This window comes from Microtus ochrogaster, chromosome 4 (assembly GCF_000317375.1).
Source record: "Microtus ochrogaster isolate Prairie Vole_2 chromosome 4, MicOch1.0, whole genome shotgun sequence".
Lineage (NCBI taxonomy): Eukaryota > Metazoa > Chordata > Mammalia > Rodentia > Cricetidae > Microtus > Microtus ochrogaster.
In genome coordinates this window covers 22,586,871-22,608,501 of record NC_022011.1, presented here as the reverse complement: position 1 = coordinate 22,608,501, position 21,631 = coordinate 22,586,871, and the positions used below count along the sequence as shown (strand labels likewise).

Genomic DNA, 21,631 nt, shown 5'->3' with positions numbered 1-21,631 from the left:
TTTGTCAAATGAACACTTCTATAAATGTCACTTGGAGTCAGTTGATTGACAGTGGTGGTTAGCTTTCTGTTCCTGCAGATTGTTTACCTGTTCTATCAATCACTGACAGTAAAATTAGTATCATGAGCATAAATTGGGGGTGGGCTATCTTTCTTTCATTTCTAGATGCTTTTGCTTTAAGCATTCTGTGGTTATATTATGAAGGTTAGCATCTCATTCTAAATGTTAGAATCCTGAAATTTTAGTTTGTTTTATCTTCATGGTGTCCATCAATAACTTCATTGTGATGCTATGTGTCTTCAACGTCCTGGTGTTTTCATGACTCTCTACTTGGCCCATACATTGTCTTTGCTCTGTTAGATGCTTTTGTTCTGTAGAACAGGTAAACAATCTGCTCTAGCAAGCGGAATACTTTATTTTCAGTGGAAAAAAAAAATAAAACCAGCAGGCACTGGAATAGTACCCTAGGAAGGTCACCTGATGAACTCTGACCTCCACAGTCATGATTGCAGAAGTCAGTTAATCTCTTAATTTGCCTCTTGCCTTTTGCCTCTTCCTTTGGCTCTTCCAGTGGTTCTCAACATCTGGGTCACAACTGAGGGTCGCATATTAACTATCCTGCATATCAGATATTACATTACAATTCAAAACAGTAGCAAAATTACAGCTATGAAGTTGCAACGAAAATAAATTTATGGCTGAGGGTCACCACAACATGAAAAATTGTAGTAAAGGGTCTCAGGATTAGGAAGGTCGGGAACCACTGGTCTATTTCTTCTGAGGCTGGATAGAAAGAAAATCAAGGGAACCCAAGTAGGAAAAGAAACCCCTCACCTTGGAATGGAGTTTCTTTTCTGGCTAAGAGCTAAGTAACTGCAACACTGGCAATAAACCCAGATAGCCTGTTTTCCGAAGGATGTCACCAGCAATGAGCTGTGCTAACCTAGGGCCAGCCTTTTTGTAGCCTTGATCAATTTTAATACAAGTCCCTCATCCCTAAACCTAAATAGTCTACATTATAAAACCAGCTTATATTTCATTTAAAATAATTTTTAAGAGAAGAAAAATAAATCAGCCTGGGGAGATATTTCAGCTCGTAAAGTGTTTGTTTTACATTTTGATCCCAGGAACCCATTTTTTTTTTAAAAAAAGAAATCAGAGCAGAAACACAGTTTGTTATCCTAGCAGAAGTAGAAACAGGCAGATGCCTGAGGCTTGCCAGTCACCCAGGTTGCTCTAGCAAGCGGAATACCTTATTTTCAGTAGGAAAAAACAAACAAACAAACAAAATAGCAGGCACTGGAATAGTACCCGAGGAAGGTCACCTGATGAACTCTGACCTCCACAGTCATTCGCATGCTTAGGCACACATGAACATTCACACACACACACACACACACAGAGAGAGAGAGAGAGAGAGAGAGAGAGAGAGAGAGAGAGAGAGAGAGAGAGAAATAAACCAGCTCACACATGTTTATTTAACTTTCAAACTTTACTTGAATTTTATGTTTTCCTTATTCTTTAGGCTTATTATCAATTACATCACTTGGGGAACATAAGTTAGGAAGTTGCAGATTCACGTACACAGTCACTGCCACAAGGTGTGACTTTCTCTCGAGATGCCCACACCCTTGTCTTGGGATGTGTACCATCCTTTACCTTTATGAGTCTTTCTAAACACTTTAGAGCCACTACCTCTGCTCTCTTCTGATTCGTCATGACATTCCTTCCATGCACAGCATAGTAGCCCACCACCTCGCTGTAAGTGAATGGCTGTTCTGAAGGGAGAGGGGAACTTCTCCAGCTGCTGGTGGCTCTGTTGGGCTGTGGTTTCTGGTTGCTACTGCTGCTACTTTGCTGTCTTGCTCCTTGCAAGGATGACCCTATCTGACACAATCTTGGGGTGGGGGACATCCAAACTCGGCCATCTACATGTGGTCCTGGAATCCTTAACCCAGGCCTTGCAAAGATTTCAAGGACAGTAGCTTCAGAGTCAACGTCTTCTTACCTGTTTACTCGAATTATGACCCTCAATGACGATTCTGAGCCACGAATGGGAATCTGCCCCATCATCTGTTGGGACAGATTTCACCAAGTCACAGCCTCCCTGGTTGCTGAGGGTGTGGTGGGTTTGCCACTGCTTCTGGACATGTGAGTTGGGACAGCCATCACCTCTCTCATTGTGTTTTTCTTCCATATAATAAAATAAATCTACTTCCCGGTGTTGTTCTGATAAAAATTGAGAATTGTGTCAAGTTTAGCACAGAACCTGGGATGTGATGGGAATGTGCTGTTCATTCATGTTTGTTCAATTCATTTCCCTCTCCCTCCTTAACTCCCTCCCTCCTCTCATCCTCTCCTTCCCCACCTCGTGCTCGTGGTGTGTGTGTGTGTGTGTGTGTGTGTGTGTGTGTGTGTGTGTGTGTGTGTGCGTGTATGCATGTGTGTGCATGTGCCATACAGGCCAGGCTAGCTCATCCCGAAGGTCCCCAACTCATTGCATAGTACAGGGTTACAGATGCACACTGCCACACTCAGCCTTTTGTGTGTCTTTCTAGGTCTGAACTCACTTCTTGAAGCGAGTGCTTTGGCAACTTAGCCACTGCCGCCTATTAATGTTATCTTTCAGAAGACAATGATGACATTTGGGTTGGCTGGGATCAACCAAATATAATGGCAATTACATATGTTTAATGTCTCCTCTGCTCCCCGAGCCCACTCCTATCTCCCATGTCCCATCTCAAAACTGTGCCTCTTCAAGGCCAGTTTAAATTGTTCTCCAAATACACCAGTGTCCCAGTTTGATCAAATCCAGGCCTTTTCCCTCTTAAATTCTGTCCAGTTTGATATAAATGTCATAATCTAAATAAATGCAATCAATATATAAACACATCCACACTGATCAGATTTGGGGCTTTATTGTACAATGAAAAAACAAACCTAAAATTTAATTCTAAGCCTATGTAATTCAGCTCTTGGGAGCAGGACATTATTCACAAAGGAAAAAAAATATTTGTTTGAAGGACAGAATATATTCAGAATTGTTTATTTCTGCAAAAACCCATTTCCCCTAAGCCTTAAATTTATGTTGCTGCTTTTAAGCAATGAAGTTATTTTTATAAAATCTAGTTAAGCAGTTTAACGGAAATAGCATTGTTTGAATAAAAAATTGCACACATGTGTGACTCTGAAATAGTATTATTTAAGCCCCACTTTCAGCTTCTAATGACAAATTGCCCCTCATAGAGTGAAATACATAATGAAAATGGAAGGGATATATATGTAAAGAAAGTTAAAAAATATTGTTATTATGTATAAAAGGAGACTGCAAGGATGTATAAGTAAAGGGAAAGAGGTGTTTTTCTTTTGTTGTTGTCTAAATAGAGTCTCACATAACCTAGAGTGGCTCTAAACATGACCTTGGACTCCTAAACCTTTTGCCTCCACCTCCCCAGTGCTGGGATTATAGGCTTAAGAGTCTTGTTCTTGTGGGTCAGGTCTTCCTGCATGCTAGACAAGCATTCTACCCACCTAAACTGCACCCCAGACCCTGCCTTGTCTTTCTCTAATTTCTTTGCCCTCAACAGAAACTCTACCTTAGCCTTGCTCATTGACTATAAGTTCTTAGAGAATGCTGAGAGCAGAAATTGAGCAAATACACTGACTCACTTTGGGGGGCAGTCTTGAGTGGGTGGGGAATTTGAAGAGTTAGATGAGAACCTCTTCGGACATCCCTGATCTGATATGGCAGACAGGATCCACGCCCCACCAGGGATCATGGCATCTGAAAGCAAGGGCATAGGCCAACGGGATGGATGAAATTAAGCAGCGTGCTAGAAAGGTTGGGGATTATATGGCACCTAGAATCTCCCACTTGGGACATTCTTATCAACCAAATACATCCTCGCACTTTTTAGAGTGTATTTGATGGTGGTCCCAAGGGCTGTAATGGGGCTGAAAATTTTGTTGCCTAGAGACATTTTTGGTGTGTGTTCTTGGTGACAGCACTAGAAACAAACCTAGCATACCTCCAGCCATACATACTTGGTAAGAATAATAAATGACAGTTTTGGTTTATATGTTTATCATACACTATAGCTGAAGGTCATTTGATTGCTTCTGTCCCCTCAAGGACCCTGATATGACAATTTTGAAAAACATTGTGTGCCTTAAGGAGATAGGTTCGTCTAGGTGATTGGGGACACTCCTTTGAAAGGAGACCCTGCTTGTCATCTCTTTCTGCTCCGGTTTAAGGTGCTACCACTTTTTCTTGCTAATGATCTGCCGTCCTCACCGTTGGCCAAGTCCCAGTGGCTGCTTAACCTTTGTCTTTGAGCCACTAAGACTATACAAGCTGCGCAAACCTCACTTGGTTTTACAAATGTCTCTGTCAGGCATCTTATTGCACTGCTGGAAAGATAGTATACTCCACTGCGTTTGCAACTGCTCTTTTATTGTGTTCATACTTAGAAAAAGAAGTATATAGTGAAAGCCTACCATGTTAGACCCACAGAATCTTCACACAGCTTGAGTCTGTTAATGTGTGTGGGGGGGGCATTTAGAGGCACCTGGAGTTTTTCCCTACAACATGGAGAGCAATCTACAATAGTCACACAACCGAGAAATCAACCACTGACAACATTTCTCAAAATGTATCTCCATCACGACTGAATTTTAAAGGGGAATCTTCCAGGCAGCCCAGTCTTGTTTTCCTGTCTTGAAGAAGCACACGGCTATTATATTTTTCAAATAGGCCAGGTCTATCCACCGGAGATGGCGAAGGAGAGTGGGAAAAGGATTTGGCAGGCCATTTTCAGAAGTCCCTTTCTTACCGTGTCTGGGTCATTCTTTCCTCATCCCCCTTGCAAGATGAAGGGTAACACCCCAATGAGCTATAGTAGAAACACGGTCTGACTCTATCTACCTACGGAGATCAATCTTTACACGGCAACCTTGCATTTAATCAATGTAATTTTGACTTACTTAGGGTGACTACCAGCTTATTTACTTGGGAGGGATATTAGGGGGAGGCTTGCTAAGGGATGATAAACTCACATATGTACCTCTTGCTACTTCGACAGGCCTCATCACTCCATTTGCCCTGAGCTGACTGGGAGAACAGAACACAGTTTTCCCGCTTGCCGCCACTGGGCTGGGCACGGTCCCAGTTGAGAAAGGAGACGGCAAATCCGTGGACATCGAGGAACTTGCCTTCTGTGACCATGTCATTTATGCCCAGCCAAAAGTCGTTGACGCCCGGCAGACTCCTCTTACTATAGTCGCGGAGGGCGCTGATTTCGTCGGAGTTCCTGGGGACGGCCAGGGTTCCTCCCTTGGAAATGCAGTCTTCGTTGGCTTCATGGTAGTGCTTCAGGCCTTCTGAAGCAAGGTAGCATTTCTTATGGACTTTGGTGCCTCGAAGGCAGACTGTGAAGAGGGGAAGTTGGAAAATGAAACCGGATGCCTTTTGTGTACGACCACACCTAACACCGGACCTAGCAAGCAGGGATAGATGTTTGCGTCCTGATTAATTTGTGAACAGCAACGAGCTGCCATTGATGGTTTTATTCATTCCAGACACAATAATAAGCACTCGCCAGTTCAACAACCCCCTGGCTTGGTGGCTTGGCTGGAAAGTGTGGTGTTTTGTCATCCGCATTTGTCAGGTTGTTGACACTTAGAGAAATTATTACAACTTGACATGCCCCCAAAGGGTTTAGGGAGCGTATAATGAATTCATACCCACAAAAGACTCAAAACATAACCTTAAACCCTAGGTTGCTTTGATAGAATTTGTAGCCCAGCTGATGTAAGGAACCGCACGGTGGGTTTCCTTGGGACTTTTAGAATGGAATGGGATTGCGTAATAATTTAAAAAGCAAACACAAACCACCTGTGGCAGGGCATGCCTATAAGTGTAGCACTTGAGAGGTTGAAACAGAATGCTTGCCTATGAATTTGAGGTCAGCTGGATCTAAAGTTCCAGGCTGGCCAGCCCTGCATAGACAGACCTTGTCTCAAAAAAGAAAAAGAAGGAAAAAAGGAAGGAAGGGAGGGTGGGAGGGAGGAAGGAAGGAAGGAAAAAAGCAGACAAAAAGTCAATGAGAAAAGTGTCTCCCCACTTTGGTTTGTTTGCTTGCTTTTTGACACAGGATCTCTCCCTCTCTATCCCCCACCTTGTGTGTGTGTGTGTGTGTGTGTGTGTGTGTGTGTGTGTGTGTGTATGCGTGCGCATGTGTATATACACCTGCCACAGTGCATTTGGCAGAGGACAATATGTGGGAGTCTGTTCTCTCCTTTCTTTAAGTGGGCCTCAGGAGTCAAACTCAGGCTTGGCGGCAGGCACCTCTGCCTGCTGGGCCATCTTGCCAGCCCTCATTGTGGTTGTCACAGACATGATCTCATGCAGTCCAGGACAGCCTCAGGTTCACTATGTAGCTCGGGATGACCTTCAGCTTCTGATTCTGCTGCCTCTACCTCCTGGTTCTGTGGCATTAGCAGGCATGTGTCATCATACCCTGGTTTTGTATGTGGTGCTGAAATGGGACCCAGGGCTTTGTGCTTGTGAGGCAAGCATTCTGTCAACTCAGCTGAAGCCGTGCCCTAAAAACAAGAGTCTTGACACAGATACCAGGCTGATGTGGAATTTTCTCTATAGCCAACTCTGGCCTTGAATGAGCCTGTGCTACTAAGTGCTGGGATTACAGGGCTTGTACCACCATGCCCAGTGGAACTGTGGTTTTCTTACAAAGAGGACTGGGGACTAGTAATATTGCTTAGGTCACCCAGGGTAAAAGAAACCCACAGATAGTTCAAGGGTTTAGTACTGTTGAGCCACGCTCCAGAGTCATGGAGCATGATTTAAGTCTCCCTCCCTCACATTTAATATGAATTATTGGAGAAGTCAGTGTAAAGTGACTATTCAACACATATACTGAAAAATTAATTTTCAGGCAGTAGCCTACTATGGTGGTGCATGTCTCTAACCCCAGCATTTGGGAGGTGGAAGCAGAGTGTTCAGGAGTTCAAAGTCAGCCTCAGCTGTGTAGTGAGTTTGAGCCCATACTGCTCAACACGAGACCCTGTCTTAGAATAACGCATTAATGGTATCAGAACACACAGAAAGAGTAACATGATTTTTCTCATTACACAGGATCCTTTGCCCTTGCTTTAGCTTTCCAATTATGTATCCCTGGAAAGCTGGTAAAAGGAGGGTTATCACCCTGTTCCTAGGTAGCATTGTGTATGGTGAAGGTGATCCTGATTTGGTAACATACACTAGCTTGGGAGTCATGACTACTTGATGAGAAGTTGTGATTGCTACCTGATGGCGCTAACTTTAATAGGTAGGCGTCCTGTAGGGACCCTGAGAGCTCCACTCTTGAAGCTGGTATAAGAGGCCTTGGTTCCTGGTATCCATCCCTAGGACAGGGCTGCTCTGGACCTGTGAATTCTGCTCTCACTCATTCATCTTTTCAGAGCACAGCTCCTGGCCAGAAGTGTGTGCAGCTAGCAGGCCATGGAGGAGGGCTTCTCTCCAGATGTAATCTTTCAGCAGGCTGGGGCCCTAGCCAATATCATAATCATCTCATGTTGGGTGGAGCCTTGTGGACCTGTTTCATCAGGGGCTCCCTGAAGGCCCTCAGTGAACATCTGGTAGGCAATGCTTCATTCCAATCATTTGGTATTCCTTTCATTATGTTTCCCCACCAATAAAGAAGGTAATTAGGGCTGGGCGTGGTGATGCATGCCTTTAATCCAAGCACTCTTTGTTAGGTTGAAGCCAGCCTGGTCTGTATGGTTAGTTCCAGGACAGTCAGAGCTACATAGTAAGACCCCGTCTCAAGCAAGCAAGCAAGCAAGCAAGCAAGCAAGCAAGCAAGCAAGCAAGCAAGCAAACAGAAGGTATAAAGACCTGGTCTTTAAATTATCTTTGTGTGTGTGTGTGTGTGTGTGTGTGTGTGTGTGTGTGTGTGTGTATGTATCCCTGTGTGCGTGTCCCAATGTGTGTTTCTGTGTGTCTGTGTGTGTTTCTTTGGGTGTGTCTGTGTGTGTCTCTGGGTGTGTTTCTGTGTGTATCTCTGGATATGTGTGTGTGTGTCCCTGTGTCTGTGTCCATGCATGTGTTTCTGTGTATATGTTTTTATGGGTATATTTTTGTGTATGTGTTTTTATGTATGTGTTTGTGTTTGTGTGTGTGTGTTTGTATGTTTATATTTCTCTCTCTGTGTGTGTGAGTGTCTGTGCATGTGTTTCTGTGTGCATGTTTCTGTGTGTGTCTTTGTGTGCATGTTTCTGTGTGGAAGCCAGAGGACAAAGTCATGTGTCTTCCTCAATTGCACTCCACCTTGTTTTTCTAGTAGGCGTTTCACTGTACCGAGAGCTCTATGATTCAGCTAGACTGCATGGCCAGTGATCCCCATGGAGCCTCCTATATTCTCACCCTAGCTCTAGACCTGGATGTCCTGGAACTCAGAGATCTGCTTGTCTCTGCCTCCCGAGTCCTGGGGTTAAAGTAAAGGCTAGCATGTCTGGCTGTCGATGTCTTTTGTTTTTTTCATGCTTTGTCTTTTGTTTCTTTCTTTTTTTTTTTTTTATTTAAACAAGCAAACTCCAGAACTCAACATGTGATCTGGATGAGTTTAATCCTGGCAATGACTGGTTGTCGCCTGCTCCCCTTCCAGACCAGACTCTGGTGACCGAGTGTCTCACCTGTCTGCAGAGCTTGCATCTCCTTCAGGGCATTGACTTCCCGCCATAGCTTTTCAACTTGAGACTTCAAGTCACCATCCTTTTCTGGGCACCGTTGTAGTGGGTAGAATGGAAAACATTTGATTAGATGAAATGGAAATATATTTTTAAAAAAGGAATCTGTGAGGGTGATCTTAGCTAAGATTCCTACCACTGGGGGATGCAGAGGAACCGACCATCTCCCACAACCAGGCAAGACGTTCAGTGGGGGGTGGGGGGGGATTAGGACCCCAACCCAACCACATAACCTTCAACCTACAATTTATCCTGCCTACAAGATGTGCTGAGTAAAAGCAGTGCAGAAATTGTGAATCCAGCTCAAGACCCATACCATGAGAAGGAGCCCACCCCAGATGCTGGCTGGGTGGTCAGGACCCAGAGGCTGGACAACCTAGAGACCAAGGATAGAACCAAACACAACTGGGGGGGAAAGTCAATGAAATAATTCCTAACAATATTTTTGCTATACTCAGATATAGGTGCCTAGCCCAATTGTCATCAGAGAGATTTCAACCAGCACCTGATGGAAACAGATGCTGAGACCCACAGTCAAACATTACGCAGAGCTCCGGGAATCCTGTGGAAGAGGTGGAGGAAGAATTGTAAGAGCCAGAGGGGTCAGGGATACCACAAGAAAACCCACAGAATCAACTAACCTGGGCTCAAAGGGACTCACAGAGACTGAGCCGATAACCAGGGAGCCTGCATAGGACTGACCTGGGCCCTCTGCATGTGTGTTACAGTTGTGTAGCTTGGTCTTCTTGTGGGACTCCTAACAGGGGGAGCAGGGACTGTCTCTGACTCTGTTGCCTGCTTCTGGGATCCTTTCCTTCTACAGGGTTGCCTCATCCAGCCTTAATAGGAGAGGAGAAGCCTGGTCCCACTGCAACTTGATAGACCATGGCTGGCTGCTATCCATGGGAGGACTGCCCTTTTCTGAAGAAAAATGGAGGAAAAAGAGTGGATGGGGATGTGGGAAGGACTGGGAGGTGAGAAGGGAGGGGAAATCGCAGTTAGAATGTAAAAAGCAAGCAAACAAACAAGCAAACAACAAAATGACAGATTTGGAATGCAAAATCTAAGGCAGTGGAGGTTCTGATGAAGCCAAGTCAAATGTGCCCTGGAAACAACACACGAAGAGAACCTGGGTGACAAGGTTTGTAGGAACTTTGCAGATGGTGTCTGCTCTCATCTCTCCTTACCAAGCTTATCTCTGTATCTTGCACAGACTTTCTTGATAATTCTGGAAGTTAGCATCCCCACTACTAACCTTCCTCAAAACTTGTTTGCTTTCCTTCAGAGTGCCATTTAGGTTTTACTTACTTAATTTTCTTAGTTTTATCATCCACAATTCTCCCTATGCTTGACATGATGCCGAACATGAATGGTGCTTGTACTGGGGGCATATACTTTGTAGGATGTAAAAAGCTTCATGTTATTTGAATGTTAATGGAGGATGAAGGTGAGTGCCATGAGCTAAAGGCCATGGTGGGTACGGTCAGGACTCAGATTTACGGGGACTCACCTCCCTCACGCTGGGACCTTATGAGGCTGATAAGGTATGGTGGAGGTGCAGTGGCTCCTGGCAGGATTGGGTGATAAAGGACCAGGGAAAATTTACCTATGGGAGCATCACCACCTACTATTTCTCCTTATCCCTTGTTTTCCATCCACCTCATTTTCCTTGTTTCTTTTCCCTTCATCCTTCACCCCCCACTCCCTCCCCCCTCCTTGGTGGTATTTTTTTTGTTTTGTTTACATTTTATTCGCTGTTATAGTGGGGACCCTGGAGCTGCCTCACCCCTCCCTCCCCTCCCCCTTCCATGGGGGTCAGGCCTTCCCAGGAGCCTTTGCTGCCTGGGCTCGCTGGAACTCCTGTTGCAGCTCAGCAAGGGTTTCCCTCTGTTGCTCTGACTGCCGCTCAAGGTCCCGAAGCTGCGATTCGTAGCACTTAATTTCCGCTGTGATATAGTCTAGCCTCTTCCCCACCGTGGCCCGAGCCTCCCCTAGCTCCTGTTTGACAAGCACGGGTCCCAGCAGCTTAAAGACGACCTTGGATCTATCCAGCAAGGCCAGTTCCTCCTTCACAATATTATTTTCTGTTAGCTGGGCCTCAAGCTTCTGCCTCCCTGACATGGGTTTACTTAAGTCCTTCTGCAGCTGTTGATATTTCTCCACTTCTCCCTGCAGCTTCTTTTGGATCAGCTCAGCCATGGTGAAGATGAAAGCCTAGGGCGAGGGTCGCTGGCTCTCAAGCGATGGAAGGCACCTGGGCTCCGCTTTCTGGCCCTCTTCACGTTAGACCCACTGTCTTAATCTAAACCCGGGGTCTTATATCTTATGTGTGCTAGGCAAGGGCTCTATCGATAGCCCCAGTTATTTATTCTTGAATGTTCTTAGATGGGGCCAAAGAATCTTCATGATTGTTTATGGACAACTTCAGTCGTACATAAGTGAGTAGCTGTGGCTAAATCCAAATTCTAGAAGGATGGGGACTGTCTTAGTGACCACTAAGAACCAAATACTAAACATGAATATATTAGAAGATCATACACATTGTCTCTGAGATAGACACTCTTGTCTGGAAGCTTACAGAAGAGGGGGCAGAGAAACAGAAAGCCGAATCCACCCTCTGAATGTCTCCCAGTCCGTAAGATGCAGAACTCAAGCGTGGGTGTCTCTGGCTTCCAGCCTGCTCTCTCCCATCCCTCTGATCTGTTTCTGCAAAGCAGCTGTCTCTACCTCCTTGGTCCCCAGCACAGGGACTTAGGCAGAGATGTCACGTAAAGATGTTATGAACCATCTCCAGCTGTCTCTTTGTGGGGGCTGCTATATAGAAACTTGGTTTTGTGGGATGGGAAGGTGGCTCAGCCAGGAAAGTACTTGTCAAATTTGACCTTCCAGAACCCAAGGTTAACTAATGAAGCCAGACATGGTGGCTTGTTTATAATCCCAGTTTGAGAAGCAGTTATAGGCAGATGCCTGGGGCTCCCTGGCCAGTCAGCCTAGCCTACTTGTCAGAACTCCAGGCTAAGAAAAAGCCCTTCTGAAAAAACAAAAACAAAAAACTAAGATGGGTGACATCTGAGAAATGATATTTGAGGCTGGCCTTGTGAACACATACTGACACATGTATGCACAGGCATACACGAAAGACAATCAGTTTTGTGTCTCTGATTTCTTGGGAGAGCATAAAGTCCAGCGCCTTAGTTCTCCGTCCCCTTAAACTTGTGCTTCACGAGCCAGATGTTTTCACATTTGGGCCAGGAAACTGCCTTCTGGGGTACTCAGCATCCCTTCCCCCACCTCTGTTTCACTTGACATTGTACATCCGTTCTTAAGCACTGAACAGCTCAACTGAAGAATATAATTACCCAAAGATGTTTTCCTGTGAGACCACTCAAGCTGGAATAAATAAAGGGGGCATTTAGGATGCAAACCCATCAGCGACTAGGACCAGGTTTGCAAAGGCCTCTGAGGTGTTGCTTCCAACTTACAAGCTGTCAGCTAGACACAGTTCATCCCCCTTCCTTCCCGCTCAGCTTCCAGCTCCTTTCTATTTAAATAAGTAGCTGTAAACACCATCATTAGCACAAAGACACATGCGTTCCTATTAGGCTCCTGGGAGATCATTATGGCAGCCATCACCTGGGTGCCTTGGTGGCTTCCTTTCTCCGTTGCTCAGGTGGATGAACAGAAGGAATGCCCCGAGGAGCTAGCTCACTCTAAAAGGTATATTTTATTCATTAGTATAACACGTAATTTGTTGAGACCCGTGAAGTAAGTACTCAGGGAACACTTGTATTTGCTGCCTAACTGCCGTTGCCGCTGTGAGTCTCTTAAAAGGTCTCCTGTTCTTTGGTGGTCATGATTGTGTGGCGTCAGACCCAGGACAGAAAAGCACAACAAACATTCCCAGCAGGGTGTGGGGTTTTCCGACTGAGTGAGACTAGCATAGACTGGTACTGTCAATTGAAGAGGCAACTAGAGAGTCTGATTCACAGAGAATGCCGCTTCTAGAAGGTACGCCACGGTCTCTCAGTACCAGGACGCACATATGTGCACAAAGGTCACACGCGGAACACTAGGAACTACATAAACATTGCCAAGAAAGAACCCATGAAGCCTGAGCCTCCCCAAACATTAAAGTAACATAGCCAGCTATTAAGATGAGGGAAATACGCTTCCATTTATAGCTATCCAAGACTGAACACGGGAAGTCAATTTATTTACTTGCCAAATCCCTGCAATGCCAATCTGGGAGAGATTTATCTACTGTTATTAGCAGTAGATAATTCTGGGTAAGGACTGGAGTGGGGAAGGTGGATTTTACTTTTATGTTGTTGGTAGTTTTGTGTTTTTGAGACAAGGTCTTAGTGAAGCCCAGGCTACCCTTAAATCTGCTCTACCACGGTTGAGCCCCTGCCTCGACCTCCCATGTGCTAGGGTTACAAATGTGTGACACCACTCCAGCCTTGGCTTTCACATTTGACCCTAGAAATGTTGGCATTATTTCAAGGCACTCAAAATATTTAAAAACAAAATAAGTGAATGGGTGGGAAAAGGATTAACCAACAAATCTAGGCCGATCGCTTTTCCTGTTGTAGACCTGACTTTTATTTGACCTGAAGGCAATGACTTTGAGTCTGGGGGGGAAATAGTTAAGACGCGTCTGCAACTGATTAAAATAACGTGCCTGCCGGGGGTGACCTGAGGATAGAGATCAGGGAGCTAGAAAGAGCAAGAAGCTCACATATATATGTGTTTACCCTCTCCCCACAGTTGCGACTTCAGTAGAGAAGGGAGAGCGGCTCAACAGTATGCCATGTCACTGTGTCTGCTCTCTCCCTTCTTCCTCCGTCCTCACCGGCTGTGATAGACTTCACCCCTCAAGAGAAATATCTGAAACTTTCATTTAAAGAGTTCGCAGGGAGAGGCAAATACATGATACGGGAAAACATCTCTGCTTAAGAAGACGTCCCTCAGAAAAGACTTTCATGAACACCGCTAGGAAATGGCCCTTGAGAAGAAGAACAAAACAAAATAAAAAACCCACAAGCAGCAGCAGCAGCAGCAGCAACAACAAAACCCCCAAGGGGAGTCATCATCCACTGGTGACGTGTGGAATCTAGACTTGAGTGGAGGTTTTTTTGTTTGTTTGTTTGTTTGTTTGTTTGTTTTGGTTTTTTGAGATAGGAATTCAGGTTGCCCAACCCCGAACTCCCTCTCCAAAGATGACTTTGAAATCCTTGTCTTCCTGCCTGCACTTCCCAAGCGCGTCAGCCACCCTTTACAGCTTGGCTTTGCGTTGACCAAAGTGAAAATGGTAAGGAAACAGTGCTATAATATTTATGTTGAGACACCCTGTTAGGAAAATGGCTCAGAGCCTTAGATAAAATGTCACTGGGCCCGCTGCATTTCTCTTTTGCTTTGGTTTCTGCCGCAGGCAGGCACAATCTCATCATCTTGGCTCTTTGCAGCTGCGAAATTTTTGTCTCTTAACCTAGCATAAACCCACCTCAAATCTAGCTACGCTTGATGAGTGAATTCCATGTCAAAATATCTTGAAGTTCTGTCTGATTTTGTGTTGACAGGTTCTTAAATTAAAGAGACATCCAGTACTCTGTGATATGAAAACTTAGATCCCCGGTTTCAACAGCTGTCCCAAGGCTGATAGGGATGAGGAAATAAACCCACAGGATAATCAGTGACAAAAGGAAGCCCCAGTTGCCCCAATCATCTTATTTAATGAGATTTAGTGAGCTTACAAATATATTTGAATGTATTTATATCCAGGAGATCACAGGGCACCGCCAATGAGTGTAGTTCTTTCCCTTCATCCATAAAGCCCTGTGTCCTCAGGTCCGTGTGAGCTCTAGCTCAGAACTGTTCCACATTAGCGAAACTCATAGGACAAAGGACGCATGATAGAGACTGTTTTGATCATAAGAGATGCTTTTCAATAATAATGTTACTAAAATCTAGCACATGTTTTCTTTAAATAGCAAACTCCAAATGTCACCGGATCCCCGCAAAGCCACACACCCACGGTGTAATGATGGTCTCCTAGTGCAGTTAGGGCATGAACCTTGTCCTGCACCTCCCCTGCCTAAGTAAGCCGAGGGTTTTTGCTGGGCAGTCAAGTCCCTTTACCTTTCACGCGGCGTTTGCTGTGTTTCCTGGCTTTCATTCTGGATGGGTAACTGTTGGTCTGATCCAGGAGTAAGGTGGCCACCAGGATACAAATGACAAGTCCATTCTTGGCCATGGCTCTGGGACAGGCCAGTCTGGCCACTTGGTCAGCAGCGCTGGAGCAACTAGGGAGAAGAGAAACTGGGAGGCCACATCTTGCTCTGGGCTGCCTGGAGCTGACTTTATATAAAGGAGCTGCAAGGTTGGCTAGACGCCTGCTGACGAAAGACTGGAATATTCCTCCAGCCATGGCATAAGAAGGCCCCCTGTTCTTACACCTCACGCTGGGCTCCTATTAGTTTATTTTTATTCTGTTTTCATTTTCACATTGATTTGCCTTTTCAGAGTATATTTGAGTAAAAGAAAAAAAATATATGTAATATATTTGATATATATTGTATACATTAAGATCTGGGAAGTGTGAGGTCTCTGTGAAGGCCCAATATATAATTAGAGCTCTGAAGTATATTAAATGTCTGGAAAATGAATCCAGTTTTCAGAGTTAAAAAAAAATGTCCAAATTGCTCAGTGTGATGTGGTTCAGTGGTACAGTGTTCGCCTGGCAGATGTGAGACACTGGGATCAGCTCTCAGCAACGGAAAATAAAGTGATACTAGGATCCCTCCCCTCAAGGAAAACACCTGAACCCTGTTAGGGAAGTTCCTGGATATGCATTGTGTTTGCATGTGTGTGTGTGTGTGTGTGTGTGTGTGTGTGTGTGTGTGTACACGGGGAAGCGCATCACAAACCCATGTGAAAGTCAGAGGCAGTTCTTTCCTTCTACCGTGTAGGTCTCTGGGTTCAGACTCAGTTCTTCACTAAGGTTCCCAGGGCCAGAGATGACACTACAGTCTACTTTTCACTGACTTTGGAAGGCCTGGGCTGTGAAAATGAGCTTTGATTGAATAAGGGGAAAAGATCAGTGTGTAAAACAAACATTGATTCCGCAATTGATCAAAAATACTTTTTGCCAGCTTTGCAAATTCCTTCCTCAGAGGATGAAACATTCAAGCTGCCAAACAATGATGAAAAGCCAATTGTTATCTTAGATCTTTGAGCACACTGCCCTCACATGACCCTTGCAAGGTAAGGTATCTTTTTTTTTTTTCTAAATAAATGTATAATGTTTTCCAGAAAAACCCTCCTGATACCTCTTATATTCTCTTTAAGTCTCAACCAAAATTCCTTGCTTCCTTCTTTTCAAGTTAGGAGGATTTATTTATTTTGGATTTTATTTTAGCTTTAAAAATGATTATTTTATGTGCATGCGTGGTTTGCTTGCATGCACCTATGCGCATCGTGAATGCCTGGTGCCCACAGGGGCCAGAAGAAGGCATTGGATCTGAGAGAACTAGAGTTATAGATGGTTGTGAGCTTCCAGGTAGGTGCTAAGAATCGAACCTGGGTCCTCTGCAAGAGCAGTACGTCAGCTCTCCAGCCCCAGGAGAATTTATTTATTTTTTTATAGAGTAGTATTAAATTTAGAGAGATATTGAGGAGAAAGTACACAGACTTCCTTGATATCTTACTACCCTTCCTGTGCCCACCAGCACAGTTCTTCCCTACTGGTAACATTTTGAATCAGTGTGGTGAATTTGTCACAATCAATGAATGAGTATCGATATATTACTTATGAACTAAAGTCGACAGTGAATAGCGTCTGGGAAGATTTGTTACTTGTACTGTCCATTCTGTGGGTGGGAACAAATGGACAGGACTGTGTCCATGGTTATACTATCCTAACCAATAGTGTCAATAACCTGAGCCTCTTGGTTCATTAAACCATCCCTGTCGGATGCTCCAATCCCCTAGACACACTTGCTCTATAATCTTGTTCCCTCTCAGGGTTTCAGACTTTTTGTCAGGGACCCACCCATTGAATCTGCCCCCCTCCAACTCTATGTCTGGCTTCCCGCAGGACATCTCTGGTTTAATATCTTAGAGTCGTTTCAAATCATTAATGGTTAAAAATTAAATTCTGTTTTTTTTTTCCCTATGAATGTCCTGTGAATTAAAAAATAATGTTCCAGCCTGGCAATGGTGGCGCACGCCTTTAATCCCAGCACTTGGGAGGCAGAGGCAGGCGGATCTCTGTGAGTTCGAGACCAGCCTGGTCTACAGAGCTAGTTCCAGGACAGGCTCCAAAGCCACACACAGAGAAACCCTGTCTCAAAAAACTGAAAAAAAAAAAAAGTTCCATTTTCTGACTTCTGACCCTGTCTTTCCCATCACAATAATGTCTTCAGCATCCACTCAATGGGCCAAATGAGAACTCTGGAAGTTATGTTTGAGTATGGCCTTAGCTCTCTAACACCCCAGTCCCCATAACCATCTGAACATAAAGTGTTGCCATTTCCACTCCCACAGCCATGCTGAGACAACAGATCTTTCTTTTAAATTTAAAAACCAGTATTGTGTGTATGCCTGCTCCCCATGAAGCCAAGAAAACAACATCACATTTCCTTTAACCGGAGTGGCAGAGATATGAATGGCCAGTTTCCAGTTGCTGGAAATTGAATGCACATCCCCTGGAGAAAGAATCAATGCTCTCAAACCTTGACTCTTCTCTTCAGTCTCAAATCACACCCACCTATAGCATCTGACATCTCTGTTTCTTCAAAATGCCTATCAACATTGGAAATGTTCTCCATGTATTCATTCTCCTGTATTATTATCAATTTTGATAATAATACAGCTTCAGCTCTTTCACTGCAAATAAATATAATATACATTTTCGGTCCTTCAAAAAAAAAAATAAATAAATAAATAAATTTAAAAACCAAACCTGATTTCAACAGTTGTTTATGAGGCTTACATACCCCTGCTATCTCCCCTAGCTCCTCCTGGTGACCCTGGTCAAAGGGACTGCTTGCCAAGTTTGAATTGTAGTTAATAATCACTTTAATCATAACTAATGGACTATGTCCCCCACAGAGGCTTTCAAGACCCTTTTCCTGTGGCCTTCTACCTCATCCCTCCCAAACTTGAACTGTTGTGTATTCTGGTGTGACTGCAGCTGGTCTCTCCTCCTTTCGGTCTGAATTCAGTGTCACCTCCACACCCAGGCTTTCTCTGCACGGTCTGAGGGGTCCCTACTCTGCTCTTCACACCACACTTTGATACTCGGGCTTCATCGGCTCACTCCCTGTAAGCTGGAGGCTGGGTCAGTGAGCTTGGTTAGACACACAGTACGATCTTTGCTGTATAGCATTTGCTTAGTAAATGCTTGGGAACATGATGGTAGGCAGCTGTGATTCTGTTTCCTTCCAATGCTCCTCCATTTCCATGCAACGAGGCCCATAACCAGAGGAATACAGCACCTCTACCCACGGAAGTGTGATGAGGCTCATGGGTGAGTTAGCTCTTGGGGGTCCTTCTTGCTAAGAGGTCATCACTCTGAGGCCCAGGGAGGCTCTGAATATCCAGTAGGTGCTCAGCCCTGTGCTCAGACACAGAAGGAAACCCTGCTTGAGCTCTAAAAAGCTTTTGTTTTACATTTATTTATCCTACTCTAAGTGTGTAGGAACGTTGCTTTCATGTGTGTCCTAGTCAGGGTTATCACTGCTGTGATGAATTGCCGTGACCATAGTAACTTGTAGAATAAAAAGGCTTATTGGCTGACACTCCCACATCACTGGTCATCACTGAAGGGAGTCAGAGCAGAATCTCAAGCAGGGAAGGAACCTGGAGGCAGGAGCTGATGCAGAGGCCATGGAGGAGTGCTATTTACTGCCTTGCCCCTGTGGCTTTCTTGTAGAACCTCAGCCTGCAAGACCATCATCCCAGGGGTGGGACTTCCCATAATGGGCTGGGCCCTCTCCCATCAATCACTAATTAAGAAAATACCTTGTAGGCTCGCCTACAGCCTGATCTTATAGGAGGCGTTTTCTTAATTGAGGCTCCCTCCTCTCAGATGGCTTTAGTTTGTGTGTCAGATTGACACAAAAGTACTCAGCACATGCCTGCATGTGTACTATCTACATGCCTGGTACTTGGGGAGAACAGGAGTCCCTGGAACTGGGGGTATAGATACAGATGTTTGTGAGTTGCTTCATGGGTGCTGGATTAGACCCCAAGAGCAACAAATGTTCTTAGTTCCAGCACCCAACGTTAGCTCCTTTTTCCCTTCTTGCAGAGATTCCAAGTTCATGCCAACCCTTCTTTAAAATAAGTAGACTAACTTGCCAAATGATTGGCTAATAGAAGAGACAGGGATAGAGCTCTAAGAACATACTGAGTCTCTATATGCTCTCAAGCTAAAGATTCTCATCCTGCCACACATGATGACTGACGTCAGACATGACCTGTCCTTTTATGTGAATCCTTGCCCCCCAAACGCTGGAAACACCCTCAGAATCTTTAAAAAAAAGGGGGGAGAGAAAGAGAGAGAGAGAGAGAGAGAGAGAGAGAGAGAGAGAGAGAGAGAGAGAGAGAGAGATTAAGACCAATACAGACATGAAAGAGAATGAGTCTGCCATCCCCTTCCCACTTCATCCAGGGAAGTAGCCTTCCTCTTCTTGGAGGCTGAACAATTCCTTCTTTGTTAATTAGAATGGTGAAACCAGCTTGTCTTCTGGGTTGGACCTGGACTTCTGAAAGGGCTATTTAAGAAGGAGCACACATTTTTAGACAGGGAATAGGAATTATAAAAATATTGCCTTTAGACAAAAAGTGTCTTGATGATTTTAAAGCTGTCACCAGTACTTTATTTTCTGTAATAAATGTCTGTTTGCCACACATCCTGGGCCACCCTGTGTCACTACCGTGTTTGTTCCCCAGTTGCTATTTTAAAGCCTTCTCTAAGCTATTTTCCAGAGTCTCGAATTCTAACCAGCAAATCCATCCGGCCACATTGTGATTTCGTCTATTAATACTCAAGGCCAAACACGTTTGAAGGCTGAGTTCAGAGGTTCAAGGGCATCACGTAGGGGAGGTCGTGGGATTGAACTTGGAGATGGCATGGCAAGCTGAAATGCAAGCAAGAACGATCGATAGGTAGGTATGGGCCAGTTACCTTGTTTCTGTTGTTTGTGACTCAAATTGGTGACTGCTGAGAATGTCAACACTTTGAAAAGAGTCAGTGACGGGTTGAAAGGAAGAGGTTATGAGATTGGGCTACACAGGCAGTAGTGTCTACAGGAATAAAAATTAGCTCTGATAGCAGGAGAGCAAATTTCAGATGTCACAGCTCACTAGTTGTGTGACAGTGGTCAATGACCATTAAGAAAACAGTTTCTTTACTCATCTTGTAGAAGGACCAAGCAAACTAGAACACACGTAAGGCGTGCAGAGTTTTGTCATAGCAGATGGCCATTGTGGGATACTCTGGCTTCCCTTTCTACTTCCCTAAGGAAAACCAAGGCCTTATCACACCTATGTACGGCACTCAGACCCACCCTTGCTCTAAACCCAACTTGAAAGACTTAGTCCTGTACTCATCGTACGAAACACTTCTGCTGTGCACACAATTGTCTTTCATGTATTGATCTCCAACTACATACTGATCCTGTGAAACACCAGTTCTAATTCTTCTTAATAATAAAAACCCCTGGCTGGGCGGTGGTGGCGCACGCCTTTAATCCCAGCACTTGGGAGGCAGAAGCAAGCGGATTTCTGTGAGTTCGAGACCAGCCTGGTCTACAAGAGCTAGTTCCAGGACAGGCTCCAAAACCACAGAGAAACCCTGTCTCGAAAAACAAAACAAAAAATAAAAATAAAAACCTGGAGATAGATAGTAAGGGGTAAAAGCTGAGAGATCAGAGAAGCAGTGCAGCCAGCCAGTGTAGAGACCTTTTACCTCTACTGAGTCCTCAGGCTGCTGCTCTCTCTACAAAACCTCACACTGCATGCTCATACTGCCTCTCTCCTGTCTCCTCCCGCCTGATATTCCTCTTTCTGCCCAGTCATATCCCTTCCTGTCTCCACCTCCCTAGTGCTGGGATTAAAGGCATGCGACTCCCAAGTACTGGGATTAAAGGTGTGAGCTATCACCACCTGGGTCTGTTTCTCTTTTAGACGGTAGCCACAGCTTGTAGCCCAGGGTGGCCTTGAACTCATAGAGGTCTGTCTGCCTCTGTCTCAGGAGTGCTGGCATTAAAGGTGTGTGCCACCACAGCCTGTCCCCTATGGCTAACTAGTGGCTTAGTTCTGCACTTTGATCTTCAAGGAAGCTTTGTTTGTTAGATTACAAACAAAATATCACTACAATCCTGGACACAGAAATTGATTTTTTTTTCTCTCCCTCTTCTCTTTTCCTCTCCTCTTCTCCCCTACCTCTCTTCCTCTTTGATTTCTTCCCTCCTTCTTTCTCTATCTCTTCCCTCGGGTCACTAGTAGTCCAGGCTGACCTCAAACTTACTATGTAATCAGGGATGACCTTGAATTTGTGATTCTTTGGTCCCCACTTTCCTGGTGCTAGGATTACAGGCATATACCACCACATCCATTTTATGTGGTTCTGGGGTATCAAACTCAAGGCTTCCTGCATACCAGGCAAGGTTTCTACCATGTAAACAAGCTACACCCTCAGAGTCCTTGGTCTCTTCTTACTTTTTAAACTGGTGCCATTGGATACGAGTGCTCAGCGGCACCTATGGCCAGTGGCTGCCATGTTGGATGACTCAGTTCTGATGCCTGCTCAGATGGCTAGTTAGCTTAGTGGGCCTCTCATAAACATGTGATATGGGAG

The 21,631-nt window shown here is 44.8% G+C and overlaps 1 protein-coding gene and 1 pseudogene across 1 annotated transcript; both read right to left on the bottom strand.

Annotated features, from left to right (window-relative positions):
- Positions 1 to 5,035: 5,035 nt before the first annotated feature.
- Positions 5,036 to 15,019, bottom strand: Clec3a (C-type lectin domain family 3 member A). Its single transcript, XM_005345722.2, has 3 exons — positions 14,905 to 15,019; positions 8,713 to 8,796; positions 5,036 to 5,427 (listed from the first exon to the last, which is right to left on the bottom strand). Exons 1-3 carry the CDS (start codon positions 15,017 to 15,019, stop codon positions 5,036 to 5,038), a joined length of 591 nt encoding a protein of 196 aa, XP_005345779.1.
- On the bottom strand, positions 10,535 to 11,043 carry LOC101981600 (annotated as a pseudogene).
- Positions 15,020 to 21,631: the final 6,612 nt, after the last annotated feature.

Excerpts from the sequence above, each read along its gene's own strand:
- Clec3a (XM_005345722.2), bottom strand. The coding sequence starts at position 15,019 with ATGGCCAAGAATGGACTTGTCATTTGTATCCTGGTGGCCACCTTACTC. Across the intron at positions 8,797-14,904 it reads CAGCAAACGCCGCGTGAAAG|AAAAGGATGGTGACTTGAAG; the intron begins GTAAAGGGACTT and ends AACGGTGCCCAG. Across the intron at positions 5,428-8,712 it reads GATGCAAGCTCTGCAGACAG|TCTGCCTTCGAGGCACCAAA; the intron begins GTGAGACACTCG and ends CCCTCTTCACAG.